General features: G+C 41.4%; 1 protein-coding gene across 3 annotated transcripts in view; it reads right to left on the minus strand.

Moving 5' to 3' along the window:
- The window catches only part of AKR1D1 (aldo-keto reductase family 1 member D1), a 44607-nt gene extending 24744 nt beyond the window's left edge, over positions 1-19863 (minus strand). Inside the window, exons 1-4 of one of the 3 annotated variants that reach the window (XM_023514237.1) lie at positions 19757-19863; positions 15063-15197; positions 9600-9767; positions 5152-5268 (exon numbers count right to left, since the gene is read on the minus strand). In XM_023514237.1, the coding sequence (XP_023370005.1) occupies positions 5152-5268; positions 9600-9767; positions 15063-15155 (378 nt within the window). In that variant the 5' untranslated portion in view covers positions 15156-15197; positions 19757-19863. Of the gene's footprint in view, positions 1-5151; positions 5269-9599; positions 9768-15062; positions 15240-16436; positions 16512-19756 lie in introns of those variants that run through there. The other 2 variants (XM_003791588.3, XM_023514236.1) reach the window with 2 other exon arrangements.
- Between the last annotated feature and the right edge of the window lie 66 nt (positions 19864-19929).

The raw sequence follows: 19929 nt of genomic DNA on the forward strand, positions 1-19929 counted from the left end.
AAAAAAAAAAAAAAAAAAGAAAATTTTTGCATCTATAATCATTAGTGAAATTGGTCTGAAGTTCTTCTTTTTAGTTGGATCTTCTCCTGGTTTTGATATCAGGGTGATGTTTGCTTCATAGAATGTGTTAGGGAAGATTCCTTTCCTCTTAATTTTTTGGAATAGTTTCTGCAGTATGGATACAAGCTCTTCTTTAAAGATTTGATAGAATTCTGGTGTGAAGCCATCTGGACAAGGGCACTTTTTTGTTGGGAGATTTTTTTTTTCTTTCTTTGTTATCAATGCTTGAAATTGGTCTGTTCAGGAGATCTATTTCTTCTTGATTAAGTCTAGGGAGAGGATGTGATTGCAAGTATTGATCTATTTCTTCCACATAGTCAAATTTCTGGCATAGAATTTCTTGTAGTATTCAGAGATAATCTCATGTATCTTTGTGGCATCTGTTGTTATTTTCCCTTTATGGATTCTGTTTGAGATTACCAGAGATCTTATTTTTCTGTTTCTAGTTAGTCTGGGCACAGGTTTATCTATTTATTCAATTTTTTAAAAAAACAACTTTTGTTTTGTTAATTTTTTGAATGATTTTTTTTGTTTTCAATTTCATTAATCTCTGATTTAATTTTGGCTATAGCTTTTCTTCTGCTGGGTTTAGGTTAGATTGCTCTTCTTTCTCCAATTCCGTAAGATGGTTTGTAAGTGTGCTGATGCATTCACTTTCTGTTTCTCAAATGTAGGCATCTAACAGAAAATATTTCCCTCTTAGAACTGCTTTTGCTGTATCCCACAGGTTTTGGTAACTTGTGTCTTCATTATTGTTATGTTTCAGGAAATTAACAATTTTCTTTTTTATTCCTTCCTGAACCCAACTATCATTCAGCATAAAGTTATTTAGTTTCTAAGACTGTGGATGTGGATGAACATTTTTGTTGGAGTTGAGCTTTACCTTTATTGCCTTATGGTCTGATAAGCTTCACCTTTATTGCCTTGCGGTCTGAGAAGAGACATGGTACAATTTCTATTTCTTTAATTTTCTGAGGTTTGATTTGTATCCTAGGATATAGTCTATTTTGGAGTATGTGCCATGAGCTAACAAGGAAAAAGTATACTGTTTTGCTTTGGAATGGTGTGTTCTGTACATGTCTATTAATCACATTTGTTCTAGGGTCATATTTAAGTCTTCTATATCCTTGTTTAGTTTCTGTTTAGACAATCTGTTCAGTTCTGTCAGAGGGGTAATGAAGTCCTTAACTATTATGGTGTTATGGGATATCATATTGCTCAGATCCCTTATGGTCTGCTTCATAAACCTGAGAGCACTTAAGTTAGGTGCATAAATATTTAAAATTGAGGTGTTTTCTTCTTGTATTGGTCCTTTGACCAGTATGAAGTGTCCATCTTTGTCTTTCTTAACCAAAAGTTGCTTTGAATCCTCTTGTATCTGAGAATATGATTGCAAACTCCATCTTTTTTTCTGATTTCCATTTGATTGAAATACTGTTTTCCATCCTTTAACCCCAAGTCTTGATTTGTCCTTCAGGGCTAGGTGTGTCTCCTGGAGACAGCATATGGATGGCTTGTGTTTTTTAATTCAATCAGCCATCCTGTGCCTCTTCAGTGGGGCATCTAATCCATTGACATTTATTCAGTGTATCAATAAGTTTGGTGGAATTCTATTTATCTTATTATGAGATAGTCTGTTGTGTAGTTTTATCCTTTGTACCATTGTGGAAGCTAAGCTGTGGCCTTTGGCTTCTATGTATTTACTTTGGTGGTGGTCCATTGTGGGTTCAGTATTGAGAATAGGTCTAAGTTTTTCCTGTAGAGTTGGTCTTATTGGGGCTAATTTCCTCAGTGCTTGTACATCCACAAAAAGTTTGATTTCTCCATCAATTTTGAAGCTAAGTTTAGTAGCATACAGGATTCTGGGCTGAAAATTATTTTGTTGAAGGATGTTGAAGGTGGATGGCTATGCTCTTCTGGCTTGGAAAGTGTCAGTTAAAAAGTCTGCTGTCATAATGGCTCTGCCCTTATAGATCAATTAGAGCTTACTCCTAGCTGCTTGCAGAATTTTCTCATTCATCTTGACTTTGGACAGGTTTATTACAATGTGTCTTGGAGAGGCTCTGTTAGAGTTGAGATGACCCAGGGTTTGATATCTTTCTGAAAGGAGTGTGTTAGGAACTTTAGTAAAACTTGGTAAGCTTTCATTTATGATCTTCTTCATCTTCAGAGATGCCTATTTATCTGTATGTTCGAACACTTTATGGAGTTTCATAGTTCTCTAAGCACCTGCCTGCTTTCTCTCTCTTCTTTTCTGATTTTGTAACTACCTATGTTAATTCAAAGACTTTATCCTCTAACTCTGATGTTTTTTCTTCTCTATGGTCTAATCTATTTTGGATACTTTTTATTGCATCTTTACATTCCCTAATTGTCACTTTCATTTTTTTAAGCTTGGCCATGTCCTTTCTATATTCTACATATCTGTTGTCTGACTTTTGGTTTAGTCTTTTCTCATCCATGTTCCTTATTGTTTTAATCATCCGTATTTAAAATTCTCTTTCTGTCAGATCCATTAATTCTTTATAGGATGAGTGTTCTGTAAAATCTGCCTCATGGTCCCTCAGAGGAGTTGCTCTATTGTAAGGGTTAACAACTATATTACAGCACATTCGAGAAGAAGTGCATCTTAGAAGGAGGTGCCAACGACCTTGCTGATTAAGAAAAATGATACAAAAGACCAGAGGCGATTTAACACTGTGCACACATTCCAAAGAAATTTACTCATATCACTCTCCACCTTCTTCCTACTTCATCCTCACAATACTAGCCTATCACAAACCAGGACTACATACATAATCAAATCTAAAAGTACCCCTCGTTCCCCCACTAACTAAACCTATAAAAACCCCTACCTATTACAATAAACAGCTTCAGCTCAGTCCCTTTCCCAGTGTGTCTGTCTTTGTTTTATTTGTCAATCCCCTTTCATACGGCGACTCCCCAAACTGCCGCCGCCGGTCGGGAGGCGGCACTCTATTTTGGTTTTTCATGATTCCTGAATTTTTCTGTTGGTTTCTCCTCAAGTGTTCTTTCTTCTTGTTCACTTCCTTGTGTGCCTTTTTCCTTCTCAGTTTCTCCTTTGCTCAAGGTACCTTGTTTCAGAGTTTATGCAATGAAGAGGCCTCTTGGTGAGGCCAAAATAAGGGGAAAGGTAAGGAGCATGCAGGGAGAAACAAAGGGAAAAGAAAGAAAGAGTAAAAAGGGAGGAAAGAGTAAAAGCCGGAGCAGATCCAGATTCTTCCTCTGCTAAAACCAGGATGAGATGGAAAAGAGCAAAAACCAAAAAACACTAAGGAAAAATTAAGTAAGAATAAAAACAAGATATAAAAATTCTTCAGGGTAGTCTTGCCAATACTATCTTCCTAGGGCCACAGGTAGAAAAGTTTCTTATTCCCCTTGAGAGCTAGATCACATCTGTGGCCTATCTGCCAGATGCCAGACAACAGCTGTGTCCGCCAGTTCTCAAAAACAACAACAAAAAAAAGTAAAAAGAAACAATGTTAAGATAAGAATAGATAAGGTGAATTTGCTTCCAAATTGGGCCATGGGAGAATAACAGTTCTTAAGGTCCCTCTGAAAGCAAGGTCCTGATCACCTGCCCAACAAAGGTACATTGTTTGGTGGGGTGAAGATTGGGTCCAAGAAGCACAAAATCTGTGCCTCCCTGTCTTCTATTATTTCATTCCAGAGATCAATACAGAGGCCATTATGTTGAGGATAGGTGGGTGGGCAGAGCAAGGAGGGTCTGGGCTAAAAGGCAGAAACTCATAGGCCAAGGGTCAGACATAAGCTATGTTATCCTATAAGGTTTCTAGTTTTATTTATGGGGTTGACTAAATGTAAATTAGCTGAAAGCCTATTAAATCTTCTCCTTCTTTTTTTTTTTTTTTTTTTTTAGATCAGGTAAATTAAGGAATCAAGTCTTTAAGGAGTAGTCTTGCAGGTGAAACTACTACATTACTAACAAAAGCCTGATTGCCAAGGCAATTGCAAAGCCTCTCCCAACCCTTATCTCCAGGAAATAGGACACAGAAGGGGAATCTTTCCCAGAGTTTGCCTTGGATGAACACAATGGATTAAACAGGTAAAGAAGAGAACAGGAGCAGAACAGAACAAACTAGAACAGGGGCAGTCAGATTGGTTGCCTAAAGGAACTTTCTGTAATGATAGAAAGTCCTGTTCTTTCTCCTCCCTCACCTCCCACCATTTTTGGCCTTGAAAATGGAATCCTTGTTGCAAGTAAGTCTTGTTCCTTCTGACCAGTAGAATGTGATTTACTTTCTGAACCTGTGGTCAATTTTATTTTTTTATCTCTTCATTTCTCAATGAAATTGTAAAGCAGTTAGTGCCCTTCAGCTGTGCACGCTGGGCATTTTGTTAGTTAAATTAGACTGAGAAAGCATAAGGAAATATTATTTGAACTAGTCTTAGAACAGTCTCTAAAAATCTGGCTATTCTTTGGGTTATCTCCTGGAGAGAGTAGAAGATCCTTATGTTTGTAGCTACAAATATTATTTTGCATTATATTGTTCAGGGATATTTTATGACTATGTGGGTGAGAAACAGGGTGTGTCTAGAGCAGGTGTCCTCAAACTGTGGCCCGCTGGCCACATGCAGCCTGCCTAAGACATTTATCCCGCCTGCTGGGTGTTTTTGCTGCTGCCTGTCCTGATTAGCAGCTGACTTGTCCCGGGGCCCGCAATCTGGGCCTCCAATGGTTTGAGGGACAGTGAACTAGCTCCCTGTTTAAAAAGTTTGAGGACCCCTTGGTCTAGATGCTGAAAAACTAAAATGTGGACTAAAGTTAGGGGATTACATGTTGGTTTGCGGGAGGGAGTTTAACCTCTAGTTATATAAACTTAGTATAATAGAAACTACATTGAAATGAGAATAAAGAAAATTGGAATCTAGGCCAGAGTTTGCTATCATAAGCTTTTTGGGCATTTGTCAGGCTAGGTCAGTATTCTCTGATTTGAGGTAATGAAACACCATAACACCATAACATTCTGTGAACTAGTTTCACATGATTAGCTACTGGCTCAAGTTTGCCAGGGTGCACAGACCTAACCTTTAGGTGTCTGCACTCACCTTAAGTGCCATGGGCATTTCAATGATGTAAAGATCCACATACTCCAGCTGGAGGACTTTGAGTGTTCTCTCCAGGGTCGGGCGGACCCTCTCTGGTTCCAAATTTGTAGCCCACAGCTGAAAGGATCAAAAGAGAAGAGTTAACTAAGGTTACCTCTAGTTTTACAATAAGGCAGCCCTTTATTCCTTGCAAAGTACTCACACACATTTATTCACTCATTTCATTTCATGAAGATATGTTGATGATGCAGTGTCATGTGGGTATAGGAGGAGTTGATAAAACTCTTTACAGCCGGAGCATAACTTTATTTGAATGTCGTACAGGAGATTTACAGATCTACTTCACCATGGGGCACCTAATTTGGTGATGAAGTCTTCTATCTTCCTGGGAAATTTTCCTAATGGACCCTCAATGCTCTCAGTTTTCTTCATTGTGTAATTGGGTTTACTTACATGATGTTCTAGAGCAGTGGTTCTCAACCTTCCTAATGCCGCGACCCTTGAGGAACCGTATTAAAGGGTCGCAGCATTAGGAAGGTTGAGAACCATTGGTTCTCACTTAGCCTGACACTTTATTTTCATGCCACTTTGATGGAAAGTGTGTTTAAATGAGCGAGGATTCTAGTTATATGCAGGGCTTCCATGAATCCTTCGTATTGTGGCAGGTGGTACCTGGTAAAATTTTAAATCATTGCCTAAATTTAGATTCCCTTTCACACTGTTTTATTCTCATTTGGGCCTACTCAGACCCCAGGGCAATCTGCCAATTTCTATTAGGAAGTTACTTGATCTCTAGAGCAGCAGTCCCCAACAATTTTGGGACCAGGGGTTGATTTCATGAAAGACAATTTTTTCATGGATGGGGGTGGGTGGGCAGGATGGGGCAGGCAGTGGAGCTCAGGAGGCAATTCAAGGGATGTATTCATCAAATACATATGAAGCTTCTTTCTGGCTCCTTCATCACCTGATGTGTGGCCCCAGCCCTAACAGGACACAGAACAAAACCTTTTTAGCACCAAGGAATGGTTTTATGGAAGACAATTTTTCTGTGAATGCGAAAGAGGATGATGGTACAGGAGGCTGAGCTCAGGTGGGGATGTTCCTTATAGGAATGAGCCCATGGCCTGGGGATTGGGGACCACAGCACTAGAATATTACATAATGAAGGATTAAGGCTTGGTTTCTCATACTGGAGCATGTGTACCCTTAGGTTTATAAAACATGGTCCCCAGGGGTACCCAGACCTGTGGGACAAATTAGTACATCTTCTTGGAGCAACCGTGTCATTCACTTGGAGAAAAAAGTTTTGAATGGTTGAATGTTTGTATTCTTTGTCACAAGAAAGGGTAAGCAAAAGTCTGATATTTTCCCCTGTTGGATAATGAATTCTTTCTCTTTTTGTTTTTTGCACAGATATTGAGAGAGATGTGGGGAAATGTATTAAATGTGTTTTTGTTGTTACTGTGGCCCCTTTGGTGTTATTACTGCCATCCCATCTATGTGAAACTTCTGTTTTATATTTTAATTCACTTTTATTAAATAAGCACACATATAGTATTAGATTTGTGCCAGATAGTATTTAAGTGGTTTGTAAATGTGAACTCATAGTAACTAAGAAATAGTTGGCTGGGCATGGTAGGTCATGCCTGTAATCCCAGCACTCTGGAAAGCCAAGGTGGGAGGATCCCTTGAGTTCAGGAGTTTGAGACCAGGCTGAGCAAAAGCAAGACCATGTCTGTACTAAAAATAGAAAAAAAAATTAGCCAGGTGTGGTGGAGAGCATCTGTAGTCTCAGCCTACTCAGGAGGCTAAAGGAGGAGGATCACTTGAACCCACAAGTTCAAAGTTGCTGTGAATGAGGCTAATACCACAGCACTCTAGCCTGGGCAACAGAGTAAGACCTTGTCTTAAAAAAAAAAAGACGTGATTGACATTAACATTATAATCCTCATTTTACAGAGAACAATACTGAGATCCAGAATCACTTAAGTAACTCACAGCTAGTAGAGACAGCTGTGGTTCTGACCTGGGTGATCTAGCACCAGAGTCTGTCTGTTTAACCACTAAACCACACTGCCTCTCAGGCTCTTGCCAAACTGCAGTGGTTGTATGCACAACTGTGCTCTTTGGACAATTTATAGGATTTAAATGATGTTTGGACTACCTTAATTTTATGACTCAATCAGATGTAATGGCTTGCAAGGTGTGCCTGCTCCACGTTTGTGACATTATGAACTTGTTTTTTTGATTTATGTTTGTTTGCTTTTATTAAATAAAATCTGTTGGTTCTAAAAATTGATACCATTTCTGAGTTAATTACATGTACTGAAATATTTTTTATTAAGCCCTTTTCTCTCCCCCAAATGACTTCTGCCAAGCTAATGAATAACCAATAAAGCAAGAATGCCAAACATCCTAATTTGTATGATTTTGGTGTCATCTTGGCACTTATCTTTTAAACAAACAAACACAAATTGTTAATAAAAACACCATCCTCAGTGCAATTATGAGTGCACACACACACACATAGATGGAAGATAAATAATAAATTATTACTGGAATCCCTATTTCCTTCAACAAAGTCAAGAAACAAAGCCTTACTTCTCCAAAAAGCCCACTATGGGGGCTTGTAAACAGTATGTATGTATGTATCATTATTATTTTTTGCAGTTTTTGGCTGGGGCTGGGTTCAAACCTGCCACCTCTGGTATATGGGGCTAGTGCCCTACTCCTTTGAGCCACAGGCGCCGCCCACCAGTATTATTTTGACATTCATGTTTATCTTTACCTTGCTTGGCTTTATAGATTTTACTATCTATAAATCTATATCTAAATAATGCATCTCTAAATGTATCTGGTTTTGGTCTCTATCTAAAGGGAAGCCTACTGATGACTTGCTTTTTCCCCCCTCACTATCATGTTGTTGAAATTTATTCCCATTAGAGAGTTTAGCTGTGTTTACTCATTGTTACTCATGTGTCATGTTTGACTATGTCACACCATTCATTTGCCCATACAGTGCTGATGGGCCTTGAGTTCTTCTCAGGTTTGATTTGTCACAAACAGTGGTGATTGAGTTATGAGTGATATTAGTCACACGAAACAAAAGTTTTCTGGAATATATGATCATCAAGTACGCATGCTTTTAGCTTCAATGGATGAACCTTAGAAACATTACACCAAGTCAAATAATCTGAAAACTTATTGCATGATTCCATTGGCATAAAATGCCCAGAGTAGGAAAACTATAGAGTTAAAGAGTGGATCAGTGGTTACCAGAGACTAGAGGAGAAGAAGAAATGGGAAATGATTACTAATAGGGGGTGAGATTTATTTCCTTCCTTCCTTCCTTGACAGAGTCTCATTCTGTTGCTCTCAGTAGAGTGCAATAGCATTATCCTAGCTCACAGAAACCTCAGACTCCTGGGTTCAAATGATCCTCCTGTCTCAGCCTCCCAAGTAGCTGGGACTACAGGAACCCGCCATAACACCCAGCTAATTTTTCCATTTTTAGTGGAGATGGGGTCTTGCTCTTACTCAGGCTGGTCTCAAATTCCTGAGCTTGAGTAATCCATCTGTCTTGGCTTCTCAGAGTACTAGGATTACAGGCACGAGTCTCTGTGCCCAGCCTCAAGTTTTTTTTTGAAGTGATAAAAATAGTAATAGTAATTACTATTACTAATAGTAATAGTTTATATATATATATATCTGTATTTATGTGTATGAATAAATATATATATTAGATATTTTTGGCATATATAATGCATATGTATGTGTATACACACACACACACCAAAAATCCCTGATTTAAAATGGTGCACTTTATGATAGGTGTAAAAGAAGAGTAATCTATGGACACATTGGTCCACACAAAGCAAAAAGGTGTTTTATTTTTTTTTTTTATTTTAAAGAAAGCTTTGGCAAATGCTTATGTAATATGAGCCACCTCCTCCTTTCCTGCCATGTCTCAATCTTCTCTGCTTTGTAGATTAGGATTTTCCTAGATTAATTTGGTCTTAAATAAATGCCGTGAATGAAGAAGAAGCTGTGCCCTAACCCTCAGGGGGCTAATTAGTCCCTGAGTTCCTTGCAAGAGTGCAGGATCTGCCAGTTGAGAAGGAGAGGAGAGATGTCTCCCTTTCTTGCTTTGTCCAATGTTCTTTCACAGAAAAGTGACCCCAGATGCATCATTAACCTCCAATCGAATTTTTCTGCCACCTGCATACTCCCCAGCTCTTCTTTATTTGGGGCAGGAAAAAGGTTGGTGGCTTACTTATAATTATCCTATAGTTTTAAAAGAGAAACATAAATATAAACCCTCCTGATGATTTCATTATCTATTTTAGGTTACATAAAATAATTAAAGTTTTTCTTATTTATTTTTGTCCAACATAGGATCAGAAAGGGTTTTAACATAAGGGGATGGAAGGTGGAAGGTAAGAGCTCACCTTTCCGCAGTAGAAGATGTCCTCCCTCCGCACCTTTCCTTCTTCTATCTTCTCCTGGATGGCTTCCCCGACTTCATGCTCGTTTCTGTAGAGGTAGGCCCCGTCAATGTGTCTGTACCCCACATCGATGGCAACCTTCACTGATGTTGCACAGATCCCCTTATGGGTCTGAAACAACAAGGAGGTTGGGGTCGGAGAAAAGAGAAATGGGTATTTCTTTTAATCATCATTATTAGGACATTTTGCACATTGTTTTATAGCTAAAATAACACATTTTGCTGGGAATAGTACCTCATGCCTGTAATCCCAGCACTTTGGTAGGCCAAGATGGGAGGATCACCTGAGCCCAGAGGTTTGAGACCAGCCTGAGCAAGAGCGAGACCCTGTCTGTACAAAAAATAGAAAAATTAGCTGGGCACAGTGGAGTGAGACTCTAGTCATGGAGGATCACTTGAGCCCTCAGGAATTGGAGGTTGCCGGGAGCTATGATGATGCCCTGGTACTATAAATAAAGACCCATTTCCAGTTCCATGTTGTTGGGAGGGGAAGATGATATCCTGTCTTCAGGAGAAACTGGCCTCTGTGGAGCCTCCCCTCCTCCAGAAGGAGACTCTATTCATTCTAGGTCTGCCCTCGCTTTTATGGCTTCTGGTGATTTGATCAATTTTACTTGTGACTGGAGATTTCACTGAAGCCCTGTCAAAGGAGTACACAAGCTAAATTATAAGACAGAAATTTAGGTAAATAATCTGAGGTCTATCCATGGAATTGAATATGACCAAGTGATAAAAAGGAATGAATGAACTATTGATACACATGATGTGAATGAATCCTAAAATAATTATACTGAGTGAAAGAAATAAATACTGGCTCAAAAGAACAAGTACTTTGTGGCTAGAGGAATACTTGGGAGTTGATGTCTGTGTTCATTATCTTCATTGTGATGATGGTTTCCCAGAAAGAGGATGAAACCTTGAAGGAACTGCAGGCCTGGACAACATGTGCAATGGGAGGAGGAGAGTATGGGTGGGGTGGACCTCAGGAGGGCTGCGCCAAGAGAGAGGTCCAGTGCAGACTGGGTAAAAGAATTTGTGGATATGGGAACCTATCTTCTGATCAATGATATAACACCTCAGGAAAAAAATTGCTAACGTTCTACCAGCGTAGCTCTTGAAAGCCAGGAAAACATAATTATTCACACTAAAGTAGACATTCCAGAAATACTACGGCAGATGGTCAGCAAGCCCCAACAAGAGGACAGACTAGCGAGGATGCACCAAGTAATGCCAGAAAACCCACCAATGGTGGATGTTTTGCAGCAGGGCCCAGAGGACACTCCCTTTGCCAAAGAGGTAGGAATGCGTCAGTAACACAATCACCAGAAGTGTTGAGCTCAGTTGCACCTGTTCTCTGTAGACCAAAGCGGACTGTGGGATGTGTTGTAAAACTGGGTTTATTATTAAATTAGGAATGATGGAATTTGAAATAATAGAGGTCACATGGCCGTACTTAACCTCGGATGTGAGATGGGCACAATTATCATAAGGAGTGGTCACCAGATGGCATGACTTGCAGGGAGCTTTGGAGATAGTTGAAGAGACAAAAAATCCCTAGGCTAGGGCTACCAGGTAAAATATTGGATGCCCAGTTAAATTGGAATTTCAGATGAGCAAGAAATAGCTTTTAGCATAAATATGCTCCAAATATTAAATTAGACATTTTTACATCTTAAAGTCATTCACTGTCTATCTGAAATTCAAATTTACCTGGCTATCTCATATATTTATTTGCCAAATCTAACAACCCTACCCTAAGGGCACATTTGATGGGCAGCCAACAAAGGCAGTGCTTAACTTACACAAACCAAGGAACTGGCATTCAGGAATGAACTATTGGAAGCCTGATGTAAGTTCTTTAAAGGCACTGGGAAAAGCATTAAGGAAGCACAATACTCAGAAGGCTTTTTCAGATTCTAGATGCAACATATTCCACACTCATGGTACTGTTCTACCCATTTACTGAGTGGCATGAATACTGCCAGGTTTGAGGAAGCCTAGAGTGGAAAAGGGCTACTCAGAAGGTCTAGGTGTTACCATAAGCATCCCTGTCACTTAGGCCACATGACTCAGAAGGCCCTCTGGTCTCAGAGTTTGTATGTGGAGTTCACACACAAACCCCAGGGGGGAATTGCGATGTTATAACATCTACATTGGTGACATTGGTACTCAGCCCTGTAGAGATAGTATATCTCACCATGGGACCTGATGTGCCCATGTGGCCAGAGCGGCCCACCATGAGCTAGGTGACATAAATTTGGGTGGGTCAGTGGAAATCCATTGTAAAATGCTCCTGGTACATACATTTGTGATTGAACACAAGCTGGAATGACAACATGCCATCCAGATGTCCAAAGTCTGAATGAGTTGCCATGCTTAAAAATTAATGATGACATTTTTCTCTGAAAAATGTTAGAAAGTCAGGCCACCCTTGGACCCTTGGTTATGCTTCTGCAGTGGAAAAGCTGCCACCCTCTGTGGAATGGTGTGTGAGATGGCTGAAGCGCTAATTACTGTGTCTTCTGCAATAGTCAAAGTGTTGATTGCATTTTTTCTCTTTTCTTACAGGAAAGAAAATAAAACATCAGAACAGAAACATGGAATAAATTGTAGGCTCAGCTCTAGGACCATTTATCCAGCTTGACCCGTTCGGATAGAAAGAAGGGACACCTGCCGGATGGCTGCTAAGGACTGTTCCGTCCAGCATGAGAACTCTCATAGGGACAAGTCACACAGGCAGTTTGAACATTGTCACTTTCCTCAGTGATCAAGTGAGGTAATACAGAGCACTTGGGGCCACTAAAAGTTGGTTCCATCTCAAACTCATTGAATCCTCAGGCATAAACCTTTACGATTAAGTAGCATATTTAGAGGGAAAAAATCTTTTTAAGTCGGGAGAAGCTGGTCTGGTTGGCCTCACACCGCTCTTCCAACCTCCTTCCCACAGTCCCCACCTCCACATGTTCTAGTGGAAGAGCGACAAGGTGGAACCTGAGGGACCTCCAGCTTCTGCTCCAGTAGCCACGCTGCCCCCCGCCCTCCCCCCCCACGCACCCCGCTGCTCTCTAACTGCCACATCCAAACCAAACAGAATCCTCGGGCAAATACTGATGGACTTGGCTCTGCGAACAAAATCTGTTAAAGAGTAGCCTGAACCTAATACAAAACCACAGAGAGACAACTCCATGCCCGCACAAAATAAAAACACAATTGAATTCAAGTAAGGGGAGGGATAGAAGGGAGAGAGGGCAGGAGGGAGGGGGCGTGGTGTGTTCTCATCTAAGGGGCAGAAGGTAAGGGCTTCTGGCACACCTCCAGGTGAAGAGTTAAACTACAACTTGGACTTTGCCTGACAAACTCAGAACAAGATAATCTAATCACTTACCTCGTATTACACTGAAATTTAAAAAAAAGGTTTACGTGAATCTGTCATTGACCTTCTACCTCTCGTGGGATGAAAGGTTTTGAAAAGAATCTTGGTGTGCCAAGTGGAGAGGGCTAAATTCAGGCATCCAACCTCACCTCTAGGACTAAAGCTGTGAAGTTAAGTCTAACTTAGTACTTTTATTTCAGGGTGGTAGGATTGGGCATGGCCGAGCCTATCCTCTGCCCTACCAGCCCTATCATGGATGACTAAAGAGTTTGTGAATCATGAGGCCTGGGACAGAAAGCCTTGCATCTGTTCTCAGATGCTTCCATCTCCCCACTCCACATGTCTCTCCTTAACCCCAGCTCTACCCTCGCCTGCCCCAAATCTTCCAGAAACATGTTACATATTTTTCTTTACATTAGAGTTTCTGACTTTATGAGACATACTCATAAACCCCATGTAATACTTTACAGTTGATAGTTCTGGGTACCAATGTGGTTGGTGTGTGTATGATCATTTCTAATAGTGTTCCTCTTACGTCAAATTCTCTAAGTGTGGTATGTCTTATCTTCTGAGTAGGAAATGACATGTGACTGCTTTTGAATGTCTCCGACCCATAGCATTTAATATTACTAGGCACATAATAGGTGCTTTATAATACTTATTGGTAGACACAGCCTCCAACCTCACAGAATTTCAGAATATATCTGTGTGTATACCCAGACACACACATTCTGGCCTCCTAATGTGTCCTGTCTCAACTCCACTTCTCTGCCTGGCTAACTCATACTTAGCTGTAGAGAGTTCATTCATACATGATCACTCAAATTTCCTTAGCATTTCCACACATGCCACTGTTTATTCTCATAAGCAGCATGAAATGAGGAAAGATATTCTTTTAATAAACTAAAACTTCACCAAGTTATAAAGGAAGCCCATTTCAATCTTTATGATCATTCTTTTTTTCTTTTTTTTTTTTTTTGAGGCAGAGTCTGCCTTGGTCATCCCAGCCTAGAATGGTGTGGCATCAGCCTAGCTCACAGCAACCCCAAACTCCAGAGTTCAGGTGATCTTCCTGCCTTGGCCTCTTGAGGAGCTGGGACTCCCACCCTATGGTGCCCAGGATAAATTTTCTAATTTTTTTTTTAGTAGACAGGGTTCTCACTCTTGCTCAGGCTGGTCTCAAAGTTCTGAGCTCAACTGATCCTCCCTCCTGGGCCTCCCGGCAGATTACAGGTGTGAACCACAGCATCAGTCCTGTGGCCAATTTTAATTGTTCTCTTTCCTATGTTTTCAGAGCCATACTGTTTGTAGTTCTAGGATACCATCCATCCTTATTGTCATTGCTCTACAATTAGTTGATAAGGAGTCTGCCTCCTCCATTCAATTTTCTTTCTTTCTTTCTTTTTTTGAGACAGAGTCTCACTTTGTCACCCTGGGTAGAGTGCTCTGGTGTTACAGCATATGACATAAGGAACCTCCAACTCTTGGGCTTAAGTGATTCTCTTGCCTTAGAGATGAGGTCTTGCTCTGGCTCAGGGTGGTCTTGAACCTGTGAGCTCAGACAATCCACCCACCTTGGCCTCCCAGAGTGCTGGGATTACAGGTGGGAGCCACCTTGCCCCCTAGCCCTCCATTCAATTTTCAATCCCCAGATAACACAGGTACTATTTTCTTTATATTTGAAGCTTCTATAGTCTAATAATTTAGGCATGGTAGAGATTTATTAAGTGTTTATTAGATTGAATTAAAAATGCTCAAAGGTTAAAAAAAAATCACAAGCCATAAACACACATTTCACATGCTTCAGTTTACTCTAGTAAGTGGCACTGGTGTAATCTCACTAAAGGACACAGAAAGATCTCATTTTCTAAGGCAAACAAATTTTTAACCATTAACTGATTTAATTTAAACTTCAGACCAATACCCTCAGTCAAACAGACATCCTCAACAATTCAAATGAATTGCAGATTATGCTTTAGGAAAGTGTTAAAGTAAAACAGAGAGAGAGAGAGAGAGAGAGAGAGGAAAACTTACTGAGTTCGGTTTTGAGAAGGTACCAAGTCCAATAATGGGAATGCTATTTCCATCACTTAAAGGTATGCGGTGATTTGCAGCACTGAGGTTCATCTTGGAGACAGAATCCGAGGTTTCAGCTTTCTAGGAATGATTCTGAACACAGCAGTAAGTCTTTCTGAAAAGGTGTCCTAGAGCCTATTTAATCAAAGAAAGGAGGACCAGAGGGAGGGGCCAAGTGAAGGAAAAGAGATCAACAGATAGATCTATTTCTCAACCTGGTTTTATTTTATCCTAGAAAAAAAGTTCTAAGCATGCATTTTTTTCTAGAAATCCTAAGCACACTTGTCCCTTGAACTTCATCAGAGGTTCACTTCTCTGCAAATATTAAAAATCAAAAGGAGGCTCAGCACCCATAGCACAGTGGTTATGGCACCAGCCACATACACAGAGGCTGGTGGATTTGAACCCAGCCTGGGCCAGCTGAACAACAATGAGTGCAAGGGTTACAGGCCTGAGCCACCACATGCAGCTGAGAGCAGTACTCTGACTTCTGCACAAGCCCTTCCTAAGCCTGTCCACTTTCACTCAATAAACTAGACACTATCGCTTGGTTGTATTTACATCCTAAAATTCCCTTCTTCAATCTTAGCAAGAACCTCTATGCAGGTAACACAGTGAAACTATTGCATCCAAACCTGGGCAACAGTGTCAGAGTATGTGCCAAAATAAATAAACAAATAAGTAGGCAGCACTTATAGCTTAGTGGGTAGGGGGCTGGCCACATACACCAAGGCTGGTGGTTTCGAACCTGGCCTGGGCCTGCTGAACAACGACAACTGCAACAAAAAACAGCCGGGGGTTGTGGTGGGTGCCTATAGTCCCAGCTACTTGGAAGACTGAGGCAAGAGAATTGCTTAAGCCCAAGAGTTTGAGTTTGCTGTGAGCTGTGATGCCACAGCACTCTCCCCAGGGAGACAGTTTGAAACTCTGTCTCAAAAAAAAAAAAAAAAAAAAAATCAATTAAAAAATAAATAAATAAGTAAAAGGCAGATTAACTGGAGAAAAGGCATAAAAATGTATTTAACCTGGATATATGGATACATGGGAGCTTCAGAGTGAAGACCCAGTCCCATGCTGGGACTCAGTAAACTATAGCCAAAATGCAGGTCTCAGAAGCAAGAGTTTTTTTCTGATCTTCTCTTGCCCTCTCATCTCTCAGTCCTGTTCTCCCCAAAGGTGAGCCACAGAAACTAGCATTACTCTTCCCTCAGGTGGGTCATGAAAACAAGAGCCCTTTTTCTCTCAAATAAGCCATAAAACCTAAAAATTTTGCCCTAATTTTCTCCCTCTTTTTGGTGTAAAAACTATCCATAGAGAATTTATCTGACCTACCTAGTTTGGCTGCAGATCATGAGATGCTCCTTCTTTAAAGAATCCTGCCTCACAGCCAAAAAGAAGGGATGGATGGTCAGAGAGGCCAACCACACAGACAGGCCTTGCTGGGTTTCCCCACTCAATTCATTAACATTAGAGCTGGTCTTTTTTTTTAATCCAATCATATTTCTACACAACTGCCCATACTTGTTGAATTTTAACATAAAAATGGAAAATTTCCAGGGCCAGGCATAGTGGCTCACAATTTGGTGAATTTTTCCAATGTTTTCATCAGCTCTCATCATTACCTGGCCACCCTGCCCTCTCTTCATCAGTGGTGATTTCTTTCCCTTCAGTAAAACGTTCAATCCATTTGCACACTGCTGTTTTCTTCAGGGCCTTCTCCCTATAGACCTGAACTAACATATCTTGGATCTCGTTTCCACTCTTGCCAAGTTTAACAAGAAATCTAATGTTTGTTCATTGCTTTAATTCAAGCTCCAACATTCTTGAGACAGCACACAAAAACAAGCAACAACAATAACTAACGCCACTCAGCAAGATGCTGCCACACGTCGTCAGAGAGCTCTGACACTCTGATATATCCAAGATGTGAAACCTTAATGACTTGTTTGCAAATGCTGCCAACTTGCGCAGTGGCAAGTTTGAGAACATAGTTGTCAGACCCTGTCTACACTCCCACTAGCAATGCGCGTGAGTTGCGATTTTCTGCATCTTTATCAGCACTTAGTGTTGCCGATATTTTTAATTTTAGCCATACTATCAATAATAGATTTGTTGTGGTATCTCATTGTTATTTAAATTTGTATTTCCCATGTGGTAAATAATGAAGAACACCTTTTCTTTCTTTTCTTTTTTGAGACACAGTCTCATTTTGTGGCCCTTGGTAGAGTGCTGTGATGTCACAGCTCACAGCAACCTCAAATTCTTGGGCTTAAGCATTTCTCTTGTCTCAGCCTCCCAAATAGCTAGGACTACAGGTGCTGCCACAATGCCCAGCTATGTTTTGGTTGTAGTTGTCATTGTTTGGCAGGCCCAGGCTGCCAACTCTGGTGTATGTGGCTGGCACCGTAGCTGCTGAGCTACAGGCACTGAGCCAGAATACATTTTCTTTTTCTTTCTTTCTTTTTTTTTTGCAGTTTTTGGCCAGGGCTGGGTTTAAACTGGCTACCTCTGGTATATGGAGCTAGTGCCTTACTCCTTTGAGCCACAGGCACCTCCCTCTTTTTCTTTTTTTTAAGACAGAGCCTCAAGCTATCACCCTGGGTAGAGTGCTATGGCATCACAGCTCACAGCAACCTCCAACTCCTGAGCTTAAGTGCCTCAGCCTCCCAAGTAGCTGGGACTACAGGAGACCACCACAGCACCTGGCTATTTTTTGGTCGTAGTTGACATTGGTGTTTGGCAGGCCCAGGCTGGATTTGAACCCACCAGCTGTGGTGTATGTGGCTGGGGCCTTAGCTGCTTGAGCTATAGGTGCCAAGCCCAGAACACCTTTTCTTGTATTTATCTGCTGTGTACATGTATACATCCTCTTGGTGAAATGCTTGTTTAAATCTTTTGCCCATATTTATTTTTTCAGAGAATTTATCACAGTGAGGAGAGTCAAGGGTGGTTATATATGCCTAGATGAGCTGGGAATTTCTGCAAATCTTCCCAGTCTTCCAGGTCATAGTCAGGGTGGCAGGCTCTGAACCCAGAGGTGCTAGCCAGGGCATGAGGGATGCTATCCAGGCCATTAGGAAGAGACAGGCTGTGTTTTAATTATGCCCCTAGACTTTTGAACAAACCCCTTTCTCTGTCTGAACCTTAGAGAAAACAACTTGTGGGGAGTGTACAGTTGGGCACTGGGTCCACAGGGTACCCACACATCTGTGCACACATCTGGCACAGTGGTAGACAAGGCAGCATGCACCTTTTCTCCTTGAATTGCTGTGATGTTAGTGAGGGTAACAGAGTCTCAGGGGTCCTCAAACTTTTTAAACAGGGGGCCAGTTCACTGTCCCTCAGACTGTTGGAGGGCGGGACTGTGGGCCCTGGGATGAGTCAGCTGCTAAGCAGGGCAGGCAGTGTGACAAAAACACCTGGCAGGCCAGATAAATGTCCTTGGCAGGCTGCATGTGGCCCATGGGCTGTAGTTTGAGGACACCTGGCCAAGATACTGTGGGGCTATTGACCTTGTTTGGGCCCAATGGGAGACAACTGATGGGGAGAGTGTGTGTTGGTCCTTTCCCACCCTTTCTGGTCTGCAATCTCCAGTGACTGTGTCCATTCCAGACCATGCCTACCCCTCCCTCCATCCACTCCTTAACCAATATGGTGGGCTTTCTTTATCAAGCTAACTCCAGCCCTCTCTTTTCAACTTAGAGAAAATTTTTGGAGGGGGAGGATGAAATTAAGAATGGAAGAAAGAAGAGGGGATTAGGAGAGTGGAAGTTAGATAAGCACAGATGCCACCACCTGCTGCTGCAGATTCTCAACCGCTTGTTGATGCCCTGGGAGCATTTGAGTGTATTCAACACTCGATCCAGGGGAGGGGGAGAAGGAGGGCTTGGGGACAAAGGGACTTTGGTGAGCTCCTGAAAAAGCATTGATTCATTCTCTCAAGTTGGCAAACAGTAACTGGGTACTTGGAACCCTAGGGTGAAGCAGATAGATTTTCTTCCCAGAGAAAAACGACCAGCATGGAGGGAGAGAGTGAAGGCAAATATTCAAGGAATAAGTGTGCCCAGAGGTTCAGCCATAAAATAAACCGCAGAGAAAGGGATAGGGGAGGGGAAGAGTTGCCAGTACGTGGAGTTCTGGTTTGGGGAGTCCAGCATACATTGTTGGTGATGAAAGAGCCATTCTAGCCCCTTGGACTGTCCTGCCCCCACCCAGTCTTTCTGAAGCTGAGAGGGAGAGGGGCGGCATATCAGGGTAGGTGTTTCTGAGGTGGTCCTGATGGCCAAGGATAGGGAGAAGTAGGGTGCTGCCTAAGGCTGGTATTGAAAGGGAGACATTTGCACTTCCAATCCTGCAGAATGGTGTCTGTGCTGGGAGGTGGCTTCAGCCTCCTCTTCCAGCCTAGGCTTCCACCACTGAAAGGCTTTGAATGGCTCCCTCTTTCTTGTGCCCCTCTGTGTGTGATGCCTTCCTGAGAACTCCTCCGCCAAAACTCTCCCCTTCTAGGAAGCTTCCAAGATAAATGTACAACATGACTATTGCAATTTTAGAGTTGAGACATTATACATTGTAACATTAAACATTATAATTACTTAAATCTGGAGGTCTGACAGTTAAGTTCATGAATTCATCATAGAAAAAGTGCTACATACCTTGTTGCTGAATATCATAACAGTTACCTACAAGGTACTCTGCTTGGGAAGCTATGCACTGATGCCAGTCCCTAGTAGTTTACCTTTCAAAGCGATTTTGGAACTCTTTCGGGAGTGACCATCAGAGCTGTTGTGCCAAGTCTGACAATTAAGTTCACCACTGTGCCCTTATA

This window comes from Otolemur garnettii, unplaced genomic scaffold (genome assembly GCF_000181295.1).
Source record: "Otolemur garnettii isolate 467f Iridium unplaced genomic scaffold, OtoGar3 scaffold00049, whole genome shotgun sequence".
Classification (NCBI taxonomy): Eukaryota; Metazoa; Chordata; class Mammalia; order Primates; family Galagidae; genus Otolemur; species Otolemur garnettii.